The sequence below is a fragment of the Argiope bruennichi genome, chromosome 7 (genome assembly GCF_947563725.1).
Source record: "Argiope bruennichi chromosome 7, qqArgBrue1.1, whole genome shotgun sequence".
Taxonomy (NCBI): domain Eukaryota; kingdom Metazoa; phylum Arthropoda; class Arachnida; order Araneae; family Araneidae; genus Argiope; species Argiope bruennichi.
In genome coordinates, this window is record NC_079157.1 from 131,176,690 (window position 1) to 131,194,976 (window position 18,287).

The window sequence follows — 18,287 nt, forward strand, 5'->3', positions numbered from 1 at the left end:
TTTTTAAAATTTAATTTCTTACATTTCAAGTTTTAAAAAAATATTTGAATAAAATTTGTTTAATTCATATATTTTTGCAAAAAAAAAAAAAAAAAAAAAAAAAAAAAGATGACCACATATCTTGGGAAGTAAATACAGTCAAATGCAGTGTGATAGTGGAAGTATTATTAACACTTTTATGAGACTGCAATTTCCAGTGACAGTAAGTATATTTTATGGGCGAGGGGGCACTGTGAAATTCAGTTTGGAAAATCAAAATTTTATGTTTATAAAAGTATTGGGTTTTATTCGATTGTTCCTTATCTCTAATTTTGCATATTTTCTTACTGTAATATATATATATATATATATTTCCTTCCTTCTATGCTGTAGATTTATACCCATAAACATTTTTGTTTCTTAAGTTCTGTGCTAGAACTTATTTGTTCTATACTATATTAGAAAATTACATGTTCCAGAACTATCTTAAGTATTTTTTAATTTTTATTTTTTAAATTTAAATTTCAATTTTATCGAGTAACTTATGATTATAGGGAGTCCTTTTACATTGAGAGTTGCTGGTGCTCCAGATGCATCGAAAGTGCGAGTCTATGGCCCTGGAATTGAGCCTGGTGTCTTAGCCACCTATCAAAGTCGATTTATTTGTGACACAAGAGGTGCTGGTGCAGGACAACTGACAGTTCGTATTAGAGGGCCTAAAGGTACGGTGTTTTCTAAAATTCACAAAAATGTGTGCCTGAAATATTTTTTAAAATTTTTTTTGAAAAATTTCTTTTTCACATATATTTGACTTTACCTTTCATACTAATAAAGATGAAAATCTGTCCTTTGATGATATGCAGAAAATATCGTTAAAGCTAGAATTACCGAATTTAGCACAATTACACTTCAGATGTTGAAGAAGCACGCTGTTCTGCGTTTTTACGAAGTGACTTCACCATCAGATAGCCCTACTAATTTATCGTCTGGTTCCGTACTTTTAATTAATGAATCTTAAGCCATAAAGAACCGCGAGAATATCACTTGGTATTTTCGAACTTTCTTATGATATTATTACTTTGGACTTTTTTAGTTATCGCACTTTTACGACTTTAACTGCACTCATACGAATTGTAAGTATTTCTCAAAGAATCTACAAATATGTTGTAAATATAAGGATATAATTTTAAAACCAAGCTACATTATGTGCATTGTATTTTACCACGCATACAGCTGCTTCCAGAATATTTCAGTAATAAAGAATTAGTGATCAAACAGTTTGCTATACTTATTTATTACTGTCAACTACCGCAATGCAACATAATCGACACATACTTTGTGACCTCACTTTCTGTTTTTCAAATTTAATGATTTTTGTTAATTTATTCCCTTTTTGACAACTTTATTTTGCCAAGTTCCGAAAAAATAGCCGATAACCACACAAAAATGATTTTTAAAGTGGCAGGTTTCATCTTTCCATTACATTTCAAGTTCTGTAGAATATTTTATGGGATTTAAAAATTCTTTTGAAAGCATCGACCAGTGTTGCTCATAATTGGTCGAAGCTCAAAAATGTATCAATATTCCTAGCTACAATCACACGAAATATTCTATGATGTCCTAATGAATCTATCGCCAAGTTTCTTGTTTTTTTCTGGAATCTTCAATTTTATCGCCGAATTCGTCAACAAGTTGTTGCCAAGATGGGTGGCTATTATTACAGCTTCCATCAGGTCTGACTGTAAAACTATTTTTCTTACCAGGAGATTTATTGTACTGGGAAATTAGTAAAAATGTTGCACTAACACATCAAATAAAAAATTAATATACATTTTTGTAAACATTAAATTGATTTACCAAGTAGCAAACTTTGAAGTTTGAATTAATGATAATCTATTTCATTCTGGAAAGTCTGCATTTTTTTCCGATTTTTGAGCAAATTATTTCATTTAATAAATCAATTTAAAACTCCTCTTTTCAAAATATTTTACATCTGCTTAATTTGTTTTACATCTGATAGTAATTTGTTTGACTCTACAGATTTACTACCATGTTTCTCAAAGATAACAAATATTATTATTTTCAGAAATTACTTTTCTGAATAGCTTTCATTGAAGATTATTAAATAAAACACAGCCATAACAATTATTTAAAACAATTTGCACATTTTAAATTTTTGTTTACCTGATTAAATCATTTAAAAAAAAAGAAGGCAAATCAGCTGATTATCTAAAGCTGTTTATAGTGGACAAAACGTTCTGAATAGAAAGTCACAGTTTTAGAATGCTTCATAAATATTTCATGTGGTAATTTAAATAAACTATTGAATTTCAGGAAATTGTGTTCAAAATTGATGTTGGACTTTGACGTGCTGGCCGGAGATTGAAAAAGAAAAGATTAATTATTTTTGTTTAAGTTTCATTAATTTCAAATTGTGTTATATACCCTTGTCAATTAGGAAATTCATAAGATCAAAGAATTCTTATGCGTTTCTCAGAAATTGCAGTTTGGACAGCATTTTTTTTTTTTTTTTATCGAATATTTCAAAACAAGAATCTTAAGCTTATTTTCGAAGTTTGTTCCCAAACTTTTCATTTCAGTGTTCTTCGAAAATTTAAAGGTTTGAAGTTTACATTTTTTATTTCCCAGTTCCCAAACCTTGTTCATTTCACTTTTCATTCTTCATAAAAACTGTAAAAGTTTTTACTGTTCCTTTTTACCTTTTTAAAAGATTCACTATTGATTGCTATTTATTTGATTATAGGTGCATTTCGAGTGGAAATGCAGCGTGAAAGCCAAAAAGACCGAACTATTCTTTGCAAATATGATCCAACAGAACCTGGAAATTACAGGCTAGAAATTAAATGGTCTGGAGATCACGTGCCCGGCTCACCGTTCAATGTCATGATTTTTGATACGCAAGAAGAGCTCAATCATTACTTGCAAGGCATGTACCAGGCACAGAGCTCTGGACATCCTCCTCCTTTGCCTCCAGCAGACTACTTTGGAGGAAGCATGACATACAGCACTGGATTTGGACAAATGTCGTGGAGAGGATCGACAGCTGAATTGTGAACATCTTCTGTTGCCTTCATGAAAATTCAGATCAGATCGCTTGGTTAATTACTGTTGAAGATTTCTGCACGCAACGTCATTTGTTAAAGGAGCATTTTAATGTTGCCTGATATTCCCTTCGAATGATTAAATGAAAATTTTTGTTATTTGTCTGTCTTACGAAGAGATAAAAACACAATATCAACATTAATTTGTTGTCGACTACACATTTTCCATATTATGACTGAGAAATTTATTTATCATTAGATATAAAAAACATTAGGGATGCAAGGCATATCATAACTATGTACTTGGAGTCAGTATGGCCAATTTTTTTGCAATGGTCATCTGAATGCATATATCGGCTCCCGTTCCAGACTGTAAAATACCATTTTGAGAGTTTTTTCATTGTATTTCTACAATGATTGATATTTCTGTAGGCAGCTTTGAAAAATGTTTTACATTTTTAAGTGTGTGTGTGTGCATATATATATATACACACACACATAATGATATTTTAAACAATAATGCTTACATATATATATAAATATTAAGTATATATGTGACATGTCAATTTTATAACTAGAATCGAAATACTAAATTGAACTACATGATTTGGAACTGAAAATATATATTAATAAAATATAAGGTAAATTTAATGTATACTTTATAAAGATATATTTTAATCTCATCCATAAAAGAAGAATTTCCTGGGGAAATTCTTCTTCCATTTCATATATTTTAAATATAACTATAGCTTATTCAAATTAGAATTCAAAATCATTTAGTAAAAAGATAAATTTATATCATAATTCTCCTGTTATTTCATATTACATTATAAATTATTTTATCATTGTTTAATTACTTTTTGTAAATTCATTTGTAATTTTTAAATTTAACTCATAATATTTATTAATGATGGACAAAGCAGAATCATCTGCAATCTACAAGATTTTTTGTAAGTATTAGTGAATTGTTTTCAAATAATCATTTTTTAGAACATAATGTTAGTTTGTTCTGTATTAAAAATAATATATAAAATATTTATGCAATTTTTTTTACAATCATGGTGTATATTTCAGTCTGTTTATTTCCCCTCAACATTTCTCATAATCCCATATCATATGCAATGTTAAATCATTTATTAAAAAGAGCATCTGATATTTTATTTTTTCAGTTAATTTTGTTGAATCTCACCTACAGATCTAAAAATCTTTCATTTGTGGGATTTTTGAAAATGAAAGATTTTGCTCATAATTTATATTTTGTTAGATATTTAGCAAAATTTTATTGGATTTTATCTGCCTGATATGTCTGCCTTTGTTATTTTTTAGGATTTATTAATCAGCTTTTGGCTTTCAATATCTATTTAATAGATTTTCACTTATTTTAAATGGGTTTCTCTTTAACTAACAGCTATTTTGTTGGGGAGTTTTATAATTTTCTTTATGAAATCACATTGCTGATATACAATTCCATTAAGTCATTTGTTTTTCATTCTGATGTTAACATATTAATGAAATATTTATTTATTATGTATTAATCACTACAGATGATGGAGTGATCAATTTGTTACTTACTTTTATATATATATATATTGAAAGAAACATTAAGGAAAAATAGCAGTTTACTTTATGAAGTTTATAGAATTTTACTTTATAATTCTTGTTTTTTCTGTGTTGTTACCTTGTCCTGAATGAAAATGCCATTCCATTTTTACTGCAAGTTTAATTTTCGGAAGAATCTTCATTTTTAATTCTAAATTTAAAATGTACTTATGCTGTTTCAGAAACAATAAATATAGACTTTTGTTTTTATTGTTTTGGGATATTTTTGAAAATATTTTTATGAAGTATGCATTTTTTCAATTGACATTTCTGCTTCGTATCGAGTATATCTGTCAAAAGACATATCTTTCTTTTAGCCACATATTTACATGCATATTTAAAAAATATAGGCTGGCCATAAAAACAATCAAATTTCATCACCCTTGAGATTAATCAATTTTCTTTTTTGTAGTAATTCTACAATATTTTTAACATCACAAGCACTTTTTGTATAAATTTCTTCATGTTATTTTAAATTAATCATATTTATTTTGCTTTTGATTTGTTTGACAAAATTCATTATTTTATGTAAATTTTTTTTGTTCGTTTGTTCCAGGTTTGTTTTGTTGTGTCAAAACTGAATTAACTCCTCAATATTTGCATGTACTAAAATATGCCACACTTTTATCCTTTTGTAAAATCTCGAGAAAGTTTTTTTCGAATTTAAAATGCTATAGTTTTTTTTACCATAATTTTACTTTTGATCTGTCATTTCTTGATCATTTTCACAATATTGTTTTTAATCGTTCTGATTTAATTATACTTTTGCTAAATAAAAATTTATCTACAATTTTGGTACAGTAAGATAAAACAAAACAAAACAAAAAAATAAATAGATAAACAGATATTGTAATTAAATAAATTCAGATAATTTTTTTAACAAAAGTATTAGTAATCAGCTAAAACTTTCAGTTTTCATATGATAACCATCCTTTTCTCTATTTAATTTTAAATAAAACATAATCAAGACCTCACATACAAAGATGGGGTTCACATTTCTCTGTGCTGTACTTTTCAAATATAGAATTTTATTGTATTGACAAACAGTGCTTAAACTCAAACAGGACTTTAAATTCAAAATGGACTTTTTAATTTTGTAATTCTCTATGCAGTAGTCGTTGAAAACTGGAAAAGATTTAGAAGAAAACTGCAAAAGCTGCTCCTTCCTCCCCCCTCCCTTTTTCTTTTTTCCTTTCTTTTCTTTTTCAGTATTGCAAGCAAATTTTAGGATTGCAAGATATTATGTGTTAAATTATAAATTCGTTGAGAATTCTTGACTACAATCTTTATATGTTTTCTTACAAATATATAAATTTATGTAACTGTTGTTTATTTGCCGCATTAATTAACGCGAATTTTTAAATAAGGAAAGAATAAAGATTACAAATCTTGCAAGGAAAAAAAAATTGTGCATAAGAATTGCTATACTAGAAAAGATAGCAAGATGAATTTGCATATCTAATGCATTTTATAGCCTTCATTAAATAATGGGAATCATCGTTTTTTAACAATGAATGTTACAGATGCTTTCATTTTTTAAACCTTTTACAATATTTCACCTATTAAATATTTACATAAAAAATGCTGAGTTTTAAAATTGTAAAATTCCAATATAATCACTTCCAACCATGATACAATTTAAAAATACTGAAGATCATTTTAATGGAAGATGTCTCATTCATAATAGTAATGCTGCATTCGTGCATTTTTAATTTCTACTGGAATAGATATTATTAGCGAATGAGTAGAGTATTTAAACGGTGAAATAAATGGATTAAAAAAATATTCCTTTGTCAGCAGTTTATGAAATAACAGTTATCAAAACTATGCCATGATGTCCATGAACAATATGAAGAGTCTTCTTGTAGAGCCACACTTTAGAAAATCGTGGTTTGATATTTAAATCTGCCGTGTATATGGGCCTAGAACAAATTAAGTACATCAGGGGGGGGGGAGCGTTGGTTTGTTATGGAATGGATATTTTTAGGGAGGGGGCGGGAGACTTCTCACCTGCCATTCTCTTTATCTAACTATGATTCAAAATTGATAATATTGTTTTTAACGAAGACTTGAGAATTAATCTTACAAAATACAGCGAACATTCATAGTTGTTGCTCCAGCTGACCTTCGTGGTCGTAGGTGATATCCCCAATCAAGCCTTGAGAATCTGATGAAAGCAATATGGAGTCTGGGAGAGCTGGAAGTGGCATATTTTTAAAATCAAGTAGAGGGGAATCGAGGCATTGTTTTAGAAACCCAGACCATAACTAAATTTTTTTATCTGAACTTCTTGCTATTAACAGAGCTTTGTACCTCGCCTTGGAGTCTGATAATTCCCCAATTTGGATCCTCACAGACAGCAAGAGCTCAATACAATACTTAAAAGACTGGTCACACATTCTTTGCAAGTTGGGCCAAGACATTACCTCCAATTTAACTACATTTGCAAGGACCGGCTCACTGGATCCTTCCTCACAGGGACATCCACGGAAATGAAATGACAGATGCTCTGGCCAAGGAAGGAAGTCCAAGTCCTTCTAGACTTCAGGCCGCAGAGATCCACGCCTAGTTTAAACTAAGAACTAAAACGAAATGGAGGGTTCCCCCAGAGCACGACTGATATATCAGTAGGTGTCCAGGCTTGCCTCTGGCACCCACCAGTCCAAGGAGTGTTCAAATGCTTTTATCTAGACTATCTGACCATATAAAAAGTATTTTCTTCATCAGAGGCCAAAAGGTATATACCCCTTGCCACTGCTCGGCCGACGCTTCTTCCTCTCATATCATTGACTGTATTGGCGCCTCTGTGAGGCAACTGGTGAATGAGGGAGGTCAGTTTACAATCTTATCATGCGATTCGATCTCTTGGACCATTTGAATTGGTGTTTAATACAAAGGGGAAAAGCAACAATAGCAACATGATTCAAAATAAAATTTCAAAATGTCAAAAAAACAAAAGATTTGTGGTAAAAAAAAATGTTTAAGAATAAAATGACTTTCTTATGCTTATTTAAACATTATATTTCAAGTCTAGTTAATATATTTTTTTCTTGTTATTATTTTTAAATAGAGCCGGCCTTCTTTATAAAAGGGCCTGGGTGCAAAAATTCATTTGGGGCTCTAAATTTTTGGTAAAGCAAGAAGTACAAACACGAACATATATATTTATTGTATATTTATTTAATGCGTGGTTTCATTTTTGCTGTTAATTACTTTAGAAAAATTACATTTTTGTGCAATTTTTTTTCGGTACTTAATATAACAAATGCATTTAAGCGTTCTGTACTTAGCTTAACCGAAAGCATTTCTTTCTTGATTTTAATTTGGTGAAAGAGCGCTCAGCACGTACTATAATAACTGGCAACGTAAAGAAAAGTTTTTACACAGTTAATACGTTTAAAAATAATTTATTATAATTATTATTTAGTGAGTATTACGACATGTTTTGCGCGTTATTTACATCCCTTTCATTCGAAATCTAGCAAACCAATTTCTTGGGTTAGGTGTTCATTTATGTTGTTGTTACAAGACTTTCAAAGTTTTGGGGACATTTTTCTGCTTCCTGTTTTCCTAAAGTTCTTTTTTTTTCTTTCTTTTTATCAGTGATTGATTTGAAATACTTTTAAATCTATTTTCTATCTGTACAATAATATTATCAATTACAGTGTTAAAAAATAGCATCTAAATTCCTCTATCGGAATTTCTACATCTTCTGCTATTACGGAATATAATCTTTCTTTTTCGAGTTCGTTTTTCAGGAAAACGTTCTGAAATGTTCAAATTATAAGTTATAAATTAAATCAATCAATAGCAATTGGTTTTGCTTGAAATAGTTTATAGATAGTGCTAATTTTGCACAATATTGCAAACCATTTTATTAAACATAAAATAAATTTCATTTCTTGTGCTGAATCCAATAGCTTCCAATACTGTTGTATTATCGTTATTTGTATCAATAAATTCTTCAAGTTTGTTCAAACTGTGTATACACTACTTTAATAGAATCTATTTTGACTTCCATCTAATGTCACATAATTGTTTAAAGGAAATATTTAAAATATTTTTGTAAAATTTCGCACATTTTTGTAAATACAGAAAATAAGCGATATCCCCTGCAATATCCCCAAAAAATGCAACATATTCTGCTGAAAGCGGCATCACAAATTAAAAGAATGTGATAGGTAAGGCACATAAATTGTTCGAGGGTTTAGAGTAATTCTTCTGCTCTTCTACTATTATTTTATTATTCTACTTTATTAGAGAGTATATGAGAAAGTTTGGGGGAGACTACACTCACTGGTTAGTTATTGTGTCCAAAAGCAATTTTTTTTCTAGAACTGCAGCTGAAGACTTGTATAACTTAGTCTGCATTCAGCTCAGATTCATGTAACCTAACAAGGCACTTATCTTGGCGGAGGCGATAATACTCGCTATTAATGATTGATTAATTTATTTATTAAAATAACTATAAAAAATTAAACTAGCTGTTAAAATATTCGATCAGTGCGCTGTCGATGGAAAGGACGAAACTCACTAGTCCTAATGGATTCATATTCAGCAAGCACTAAACTTTCTCTGGTGTGCGCTGAAGGAGACCACTCGTGTGAGACTTCGCCAAGAATCATCACGTTTCTCATTATCATCGTACGACACCCATCTGTTGATTAGATGAAACTGAACTAAACAGAACAATTTAAGTAGATACATTTTCAGCAAGAGCTGAACGTTTTTTATTGAGGCAATGAAACTCACCTCGGAAGTTCTTTACTAAGTAGATGAGTATTCATAAAGTGTGCTTTTCAAAATCTTTCGTAATTTAGCTTCGAAGTATAGAATGTAATTTCTATTTTTGAGTCATATTCTATTTGTTATCACGCACCCTAGATTGGTTAAAAGGCAGTTGCATAAAAAAAAAAAAAAGTTTGTTTAGCGTATGAATAACTATAATGGACCGGCGTCCTGACCTAGGAATAGCGCGTCTTCCCTGTAATCTGGGCGTCCTTTGTTCGCGTCCTAGTTCGGGCATGGCTGTTATTCACCCTGTGTTCTATCTGTGAGGTGTGAGAAAAAACTCCCCGGGAAAAAGAGGTTGTGTAAGCGAGTGTGTGAGGTGCCATCTTCATATGAGCTAAAGTCAGACTTCTGCCCTCGGGTGCTCAGGGGTCTTTACCCTCAGAAGCTACTGCACCCCTCTTTCCCCGATTTCTTGGACTTGGCTTGAATTTGTGTTCAATAGAAGGGGAATAAGTGATAAAATCATAACTACAGGATAATTCAAAATGAATATAACGATTACAAACGAGTATAACTATTTAATGAAAAAGAGTTTATTGATAAGATTAACACAGAATGCAGATGGAACTTCAAAATTTCTGGACGTAAGGCGCAGATACAATGAAGCGGAAGCCTACGCAGGCAAGAGTTGAAACTTGGCAAAAAGAAACCTGTTCATTGCGGGCGTCTCATTAATGAAAATGGCGAGGCCGGATTTAACACGCTGCGATTTTTATCTATGAGATCATACGGAAGACAGGTATATGTGCTTCTCATGCCCAAAACAATTGAAGAACTCAAAGTACGCATTTGTAATAAGCTTGCGTCGGTGATTGCAGACATGCTTCAGAATGTATGACGCGTACAATGGACTACCGCCTAGATGTTGCCCGTGTAACCAAGGGAAGTCACATAGAACATCTGCGTCGTATGTATACAAAATTTTGGAATTCCGTCTACATTCAGTGTTGATCTTATCAATCTTATCAATATCAGTTATAGTCGTTTGTAATCGCTGTATTCATTTTGAATTACCCTGCATAATGGAGCCACGCTAACTGATGGATTGTGAAAGTGGCGAACGTCTTTACTGAATTTTTGTTAAATGAAAGGGAATTCCTTTCTTTTAATAATGTTTTTATTTCTTTAAGTTTGAAATTAATGTTCAGTGATAATCTTCTAAATATCATGTGATCAAACCTGCGATTTTAGAAGTTCGATTTCTGTATAACTTTTTTCACTTTGGTAGCTTCTATGACTGCAACTTAATCAGAAATTTCATAGACATAAAATTCGAAAGTCACCAGGTATGAAACTAATAATTCATGTCAGAGAGAAAGTGAATGCTCCCCGAAATTCAGCTTAGTGCATTAAAACCTAAACTTTGGTATAACTAGTTTAATTTTTATAGTCATGTTAGGAAACAAATAAGTATTGAAATATAAGTAAGCCAGAATAATTGATTTTTGAATTCCTCTTGTTCATTTAATTATAAGTACACGAAGTATTAATAAATCCAGAACGGCGCACTAGGTAACGCATTCATACGATTTAAGAGGTGCTTCAACTGAGTTTCATAACAAAAGAAGCTGATTTTAAACAAGCGCTTAGAAATTGACAAGAGAGTCGATTATACATTGTTGTTTGATGAATCATCAGTTTTATATCTGATAACCGTGAATTTTCAGGATAAGTATTGAGAAAGGAGATCGTTATGCGGGATGACTCTTGTGGGAATGAAATTTATCAGCTTCTATCGATGCTTTCTCTTCAAAATACATGTTTCACGTCTGTTGTGCATGTGCATGGTTTCTTTTCCACTTCTTGTTACTATTTATGTATATAGTATTATGTTTTCCAAACGATATTCTCACAATCCTCTAAACTGTTTTAAGGTAAGCTGTAATATGAGGTAAGTTATCTGCAATATTGTGGTTGATAAAAAAAAATCTTTTGACTTGGAAAAATTATGTTTAGTAAGAAAAGGTAGAAATTCAGTTGTGTCGAATAGCGTATCTATACATAGCATAAAATGAAGTCTCCTGAAAGTGTCTGCGTGTTTAAAAGCGAAAAACTCGAGAATTGATGTTGGAGACATTTGTACCATTTTGTAGAGCATTGATCGGGGAAGGTTGCAGTATATTGAAGTCATATCAAAATAAAAAAAAAGAAGTTTATAATTGCGATTTTAATTATTTTCCTACTACGATTCGCGCATGCGTAAAACAGCAGTATACGTGCTTTGCATTTATCCGCGCATGTGCGAAACCCTCAAACTGCGCATGCGCAAATAGCAAGAGCCGTGGTATGCATATGCGATACATTTCTTTGTTTACGTTTGATATCAAACAGCAATTCAAAACTCATTATGCATCCCCCCTTAGAAGAAATCTAATCTTGGCCGGAGCACATTAAATGTCAAAATACTTTGTTTGTTTCGCTATAATGAAAATGTAGAGAAAAGAAACGTTCGGTTAGCGAATATCAGAGAAAGAATGTCCACACTTAGGGGAGGAGGGTCTTCTGCTGAGAGAAGTAACCGTCTCTCTTTAAATCGCTCTGCAATTGAATTACAGAGATAGAATGAATCAGACTTAAGTATAAAGCTAATTTTTTTCTTGGATGTTATGCCACGGGCAATGCTGTGCGGGTACTGCTAGTGTTTCATATTTTCAAAATTATTCCTAGGGGGATTTATCTATTTTCCCTCACTGAGTCGATTCATTGTCATCATCTGTATTGATTTTGTGACTACAAGTATGGTTCCGTGCCAAAACTTTGTTTCAATCGGTTAGGAAAATACATCTAAAACACAAATTTGATTTTCGGAAACTATGAACAGCATGTCACGGATTAATCGCCAAAAAAACTCGCCAAAAACCATATGATAGATTCAGTAAAAATATTAAATTCATGCGTAAGATTATTATTTCGTAATTATTGAATGCTCCTACTATGAAAGTCGTTCACTGCGATAATACCTTTATTAAAGAGTATACGAGAAAGTTTTGGGAAGACCACTCCCATTTTTTTTAATTCTAATTACGAATTCAGAACTGCATGCGTAACCATAATGCTCACATAAGAAAATTTAAGGCTGCAAGACCGATTACGTGCAAAATCTGATTGTCCTATAAAATCCCCTTTCTTACATGAGAAGATCCTAACATCTGGGCATAGTAAATGATAAGAGTAGTTAACATGACAATGAAACTATTTAGAAAGTGGTTGTTCTTATTATTAAAATCTTATCAGACAATCATTTAATATGACTGGCAGCATTAAACAGAGGGATAATTTGAGAATTCCCAGTTTGTACTGCATCAAATAATATCAAATTAAAAACAAATTCATATATTCAGAAGATGAAAGCGTTAATACATAAAATATGCTTTTGTTTTCATTATAATCTGTCTTGTGTTATCAAGGAAAAAGATTGAAAAGATTAAACAGTTGCTTTGAGGCATCTTTATAACTATCTGAAAGTAGCTTTAATATTCGTGATCTGGGCATCCCGGGTTCGAGTCCTGGTTCGGGCATGGTTCTTCTCTACCCTTTGTTCTATCTGTGAGGTGTGTGAAAGAGCCCCCCCCCCTGTAAAAAGGGGTTGTGTAAGCGATTGTGTAAGTGTCATCTTCATATGAGTCAAAAGTCAAGACTTCTGCCCTCGGGTGCTCAGGGGCATTTACTCTCAGAAATACTGCACCCCTCTTTCCGTGATAAAGTGGACACGACATCATCATCAGTTTTAATACTTTCATGGAGAGCCTATAGAGAAATTGAATCGTTTTAGTCTGAATTTTAAAAATAAGATTATTTTAAGCATTAACTGACCTCCATTAATGCTCCCCACCCCCATTTTTCGACCAGTTGCTCACTTTCCATTTTAATAGAATTAATTTAGTCATTTGTTGAAGGCGTTTAAATATGGACATGTTGAATTGCAATAATGATAACGAAAGTAAACATTATTTTATATTTCATCTGCAGAATAAAAATAGCCATTCCTAAGAGTCAGCAATTCATTCAAATAAGCGAAAATGGTTCAGTTATGAGACTTCTGTGAAAGTGATACTGTTTAGATTATTCGATTAAATTTAGAAAGTTTAAAAATTAGTTTCGGTGATCAGTTGTTTTGACCACACGAACACAATGGCTTAATTTAACAACAAAATTTTAAAAAATGCAGTCTATTTGAAATATAGTAACATCTAAATAATACGAATCAAAGGGATCTAAACACCCTTTTTTAATTTTCTGGAAATATCTTTTTTTTTAATCAAAAAAAGTGAAAGAAAAATAACAGTGACGAATCAGAAACAAAACTAATTTTAATTGATAACTTAAAAGAAGGAAAGAATGAATATAGTATTTTAATTAGTAGAAATAAAATCGTTTGCCAACCTTTGACCAAGAAAGAAACCAGCTTCACTGTGCAATGTTGATTCGCATAAACATCATGTTAGTGGATGGAATGACAGCGAGTTTGCTAGCTGTTCTACATAGCGTGGCGTCAATTCTATTGCACATGTAGTAAATCTATCGAAGCGTCTTTTTCATATTCCTCAAAACTGTCTTTATTCTAGACCATAAAAACAATGCCATGCGGAAGCAGTAATATTGCATTTCTATATGAATGAATCCACACACACACACTTCGACACAAAATACAATGATAGGCTTTGATAGGACAAAACATACAAGATCGGTGCAATAAACACTGACTCGACTCGGGCGTAATCAACAACAGCAAAACCAAACCCGCCACTAACCCAATAAGCTATTTTTAAAGACGCTGTTAATCCTTACAGCTCAAGGTCACTAGCTGCAATTTGTTTGTCCATCGTAGCATGCTGGTAGTTCTTCCTGTGCTCTTTCACAAAGCATTCCAAATCTATACACTATTCGATATAGCAATATATTAGGGTGTCCCAAAAGTTTCTTTCTCATCGCTCTATGAATCGTCTTTCTGGCTCTGCTAGTGCAGACATGCAGGCTTTAATAATTTTTTTTTTCTTTTGGAAAGCTAAATCGTGTGTCCTTTTTTATTTAGAGTTTGCTCAGTGATGTTTTATCTGCGCTGTCATTATTCTTCCGAAAATGTTTTTCGAAAACATCAGATGTTTTGTCAAGGAAGAAATGGAAGGTGTGCTGCTCGCCCAAAAGCTTCCTCTGGACAATCATCAAGGGCTTCATCTTTGTCTGCTGCCTGTCCTGCTTGTGTTATCAGACGGCTCAATTTTACAGAATCTACATCACATACCCAACGACTATTAATACAGAAGTTATAAGAAATGAACCTTTTATACTACCTGCAGTGACATTTTGTTACAAGAATACGTAAGTACTGCCAAAAATTTGCGTTTTAAGAAGAAAAAAAAAATATTAACGTGATGGTATCATCATATTAATAACTTTTCTTTCAAATTAAAAAAAACAATTGGCAACAATTTTTTGTAAAACGTTTTCAATTTTTATTCAAATAAGAAGAAACCTATTTTTGTTTTCTCTTACACATAGTATAGACAAAATATTATAATCATTAAAAAAAAATTCGAACTCGAGATTTTGCAGGAATTTCCACGTCTTAGACCTCCCTGAGTTTAAAAAAAATATATTTCTGACATTTTACAAATATTTTGAGCTCGACGAATGATATTTGGTATATGGCTTGTATTCCAAATTTGTAGATTTCTGCCAAATTTTGATCAAAATCTGTTCAGATAGTTTGGGCAACTGATTGAATATAAGTTAAAACTATACCTACAAAACGAAAGCTAGATGGATAAAATTCGGGGCACAGATTTAACATGCATAGTGTAGACACCTATTAGATTGTAAGCTAAATTTATCAAGGGATTGAACATCTGCATTTACAGAAGCATAATTGTAAAATAATTGGAATCTTCCCTTAACTAATAGGGGGGAAAACAATAAAAATTTTATTTAAGGAATTCTTTACTTGCTTTTTTTACCAATAAATAAACAAACAAATAAATAATAATAATAATAAGCTAAATTTATCAAGGGATTGAATATCTGCATTTAAAGCAGCATAATTGTAAAATAGTTGGAATTTTCCCTTAACTAATAGGGGGGAAAAACAAAGAAATTTTCATTTAAGGAATACTTTACTTGCTTTCTTTACCAATAATTAAATAAATAAATAAATAATAAGCTAAATTTATGAAGGGATGGAACATCTGCATTTACAGAAGCATAATTGTAAAATAATTGGAATCTTCCCTTAACTAATAGGAGGAAAAACAATAAAAATTTTATTTAAGGAATTCTTTACTTGCTTTCTTTACCAATAAATAAACAAATAAATAAATAAATAATAATAATAAGCTAAATTTATCAAGGGATTGAATATCTGTATTTAAAGCAGCATAATTGTAAAATAGTTGCAATCTTCCCTTAACTAATGGGGGGGGAGGGAAAGCAAAGAAATTTTCATTTAAAGAATACTTTACTTGCTTTCTTTACCAATAATTAAATAAATAAATAAATAATAAGCTAAATTTATCAAGAAATGGAACATCTGCATTTACAGAAGCATAATTGTAAAATAATTGGAATCTTCCCTTAACTAATAGGAGGAACAACAATAAAAATTTTATTTAAGGAATTCTTTACTTGCTTTCTTTACCAATAAATAAATAATAATAATAAGCTAAATTTATCAAGGGATTGAATATCTGTATTTAAAGCAGCATAATTGTAAAATAGTTGCAATCTTCCCTTAACTAATGGGGGGGGGGGGAAAGCAAAGAAATTTTTATTTAAAGAATACTTTACTTGCTTTCTTTACCAATAATTAAATAAATATATTAATAATAAGCTAAATTTATGAAGGGATGGAACATCTGCATTTACAGAAGCATAATTGTAAAATAATTGGAATCTTCCCTTAACTAATAGGAGGAAAGACAATAAAAATTTTATTTAAGGAATTCTTTACTTGCTTTCTTTACCAATAAATAAATAATAATAATAAGCTAAATTTATCAAGGGATTGAATATCTGTATTTAAAGCAGCATAATTGTAAAATAGTTGCAATCTTCCCTTAACTAATAGGGGGGGGGGAAGCAAAGAAATTTTCATTTAAAGAATACTTTACTTGCTTTCTTTACCAATAATTAAATAAATATATAAATAATAAGCTAAATTTATGAAGGGATGGAACATCTGCATTTACAGAAGCATAATTGTAAAATAATTGGAATCTTCCCTTAACTAATAGGAGGAACAACAATAAAAATTTTATTTAAGGAATTCTTTACTTGCTTTCTTTACCAATAAATAAACAAATAAATAAATAAATAATAATAATAAGCTAAATTTATCAAGGGATTGAATATCTGTATTTAAAGCAGCATAATTGTAAAATAGTTGCAATCTTCCCTTAACTAATGGGGGGGGGGAAAGCAAAGAAATTTTTATTTAAAGAATACTTTACTTGCTTTCTTTACCAATAATTAAATAAATATATTAATAATAAGCTAAATTTATGAAGGGATGGAACATCTGCATTTACAGAAGCATAATTGTAAAATAATTGGAATCTTCCCTTAACTAATAGGAGGAAAGACAATAAAAATTTTATTTAAGGAATTCTTTACTTGCTTTCTTTACCAATAAATAAATAATAATAATAAGCTAAATTTATCAAGGGATTGAATATCTGTATTTAAAGCAGCATAATTGTAAAATAGTTGCAATCTTCCCTTAACTAATAGGGGGGGGGGAAAGCAAAGAAATTTTCATTTAAAGAATACTTTACTTGCTTTCTTTACCAATAATTAAATAAATATATTAATAATAAGCTAAATTTATGAAGGGATGGAACATCTGCATTTACAGAAGCATAATTGTAAAATAATTGGAATCTTCCCTTAACTAATAGGAGGAAAGACAATAAAAATTTTATTTAATTAATTCTTTACTTGCTTTCTTTACCAATAAATGAACAAATAAATAAATAAATAATAATAATAAGCTAAATTTATCAAGGGATTGAATATCTGTATTTAAAGCAGCATAATTGTAAAATAGTTGCAATCTTCCCTTAACTAATGGGGGGGGGGAAAGCAAAGAAATTTTCATTTAAAGAATACTTTACTTGCTTTCTTTACCAATAATTAAATAAATAAATAAGCTAAATTTATCAAGGGATGGAACATCTGCATTTACAGAAGCATAATTGTAAAATAATTGGAATCTTCCCTTAACTAATAGGAGGAAAAACAATAAAAATTTTATTTAAGGAATTCTTTACTTGCTTTCTTTACCAATAAATAAACAAATAAATAAATAAATAATAATAATAAGCTAAATTTATCAAGGGATTGAATATCTGTATTTAAAGCAGCATAATTGTAAAATAGTTGCAATCTTCCCTTAACTAATGGGGGGGGGGAAAGCAAAGAAATTTTTATTTAAAGAATACTTTACTTGCTTTCTTTACCAATAATTAAATAAATATATTAATAATAAGCTAAATTTATGAAGGGATGGAACATCTGCATTTACAGAAGCATAATTGTAAAATAATTGGAATCTTCCCTTAACTAATAGGAGGAAAGACAATAAAAATTTTATTTAAGGAATTCTTTACTTGCTTTCTTTACCAATAAATAAATAATAATAATAAGCTAAATTTATCAAGGGATTGAATATCTGTATTTAAAGCAGCATAATTGTAAAATAGTTGCAATCTTCCCTTAACTAATAGGGGGGGGGGAAAGCAAAGAAATTTTCATTTAAAGAATACTTTACTTGCTTTCTTTACCAATAATTAAATAAATATATTAATAATAAGCTAAATTTATGAAGGGATGGAACATCTGCATTTACAGAAGCATAATTGT

At 30.5% G+C, this 18,287-nt stretch overlaps 2 protein-coding genes across 2 annotated transcripts in view; both read left to right on the top strand.

The window, feature by feature from the left end:
* LOC129974972 (filamin-A-like) overlaps positions 1-3,962 on the top strand; it is a 127,732-nt gene extending 123,770 nt beyond the window's left edge. Inside the window, exons 50-51 of the mRNA XM_056087798.1 lie at positions 534-701; positions 2,744-3,962. Coding sequence (XP_055943773.1) covers positions 534-701; positions 2,744-3,054 — 479 coding nt within the window. The 3' untranslated portion in view covers positions 3,055-3,962. The remainder of the gene's footprint in view (positions 1-533; positions 702-2,743) is intronic.
* A 7,244-nt stretch (positions 3,963-11,206) lies between these two features.
* The window catches only part of LOC129975901 (uncharacterized), a 37,799-nt gene continuing 30,718 nt past the window's right edge, over positions 11,207-18,287 (top strand). Inside the window, exons 1-2 of the mRNA XM_056089180.1 lie at positions 11,207-11,308; positions 14,467-14,753. Of these exons, the coding sequence (XP_055945155.1) occupies positions 11,213-11,308; positions 14,467-14,753 (383 nt within the window). The 5' untranslated portion in view covers positions 11,207-11,212. The remainder of the gene's footprint in view (positions 11,309-14,466; positions 14,754-18,287) is intronic.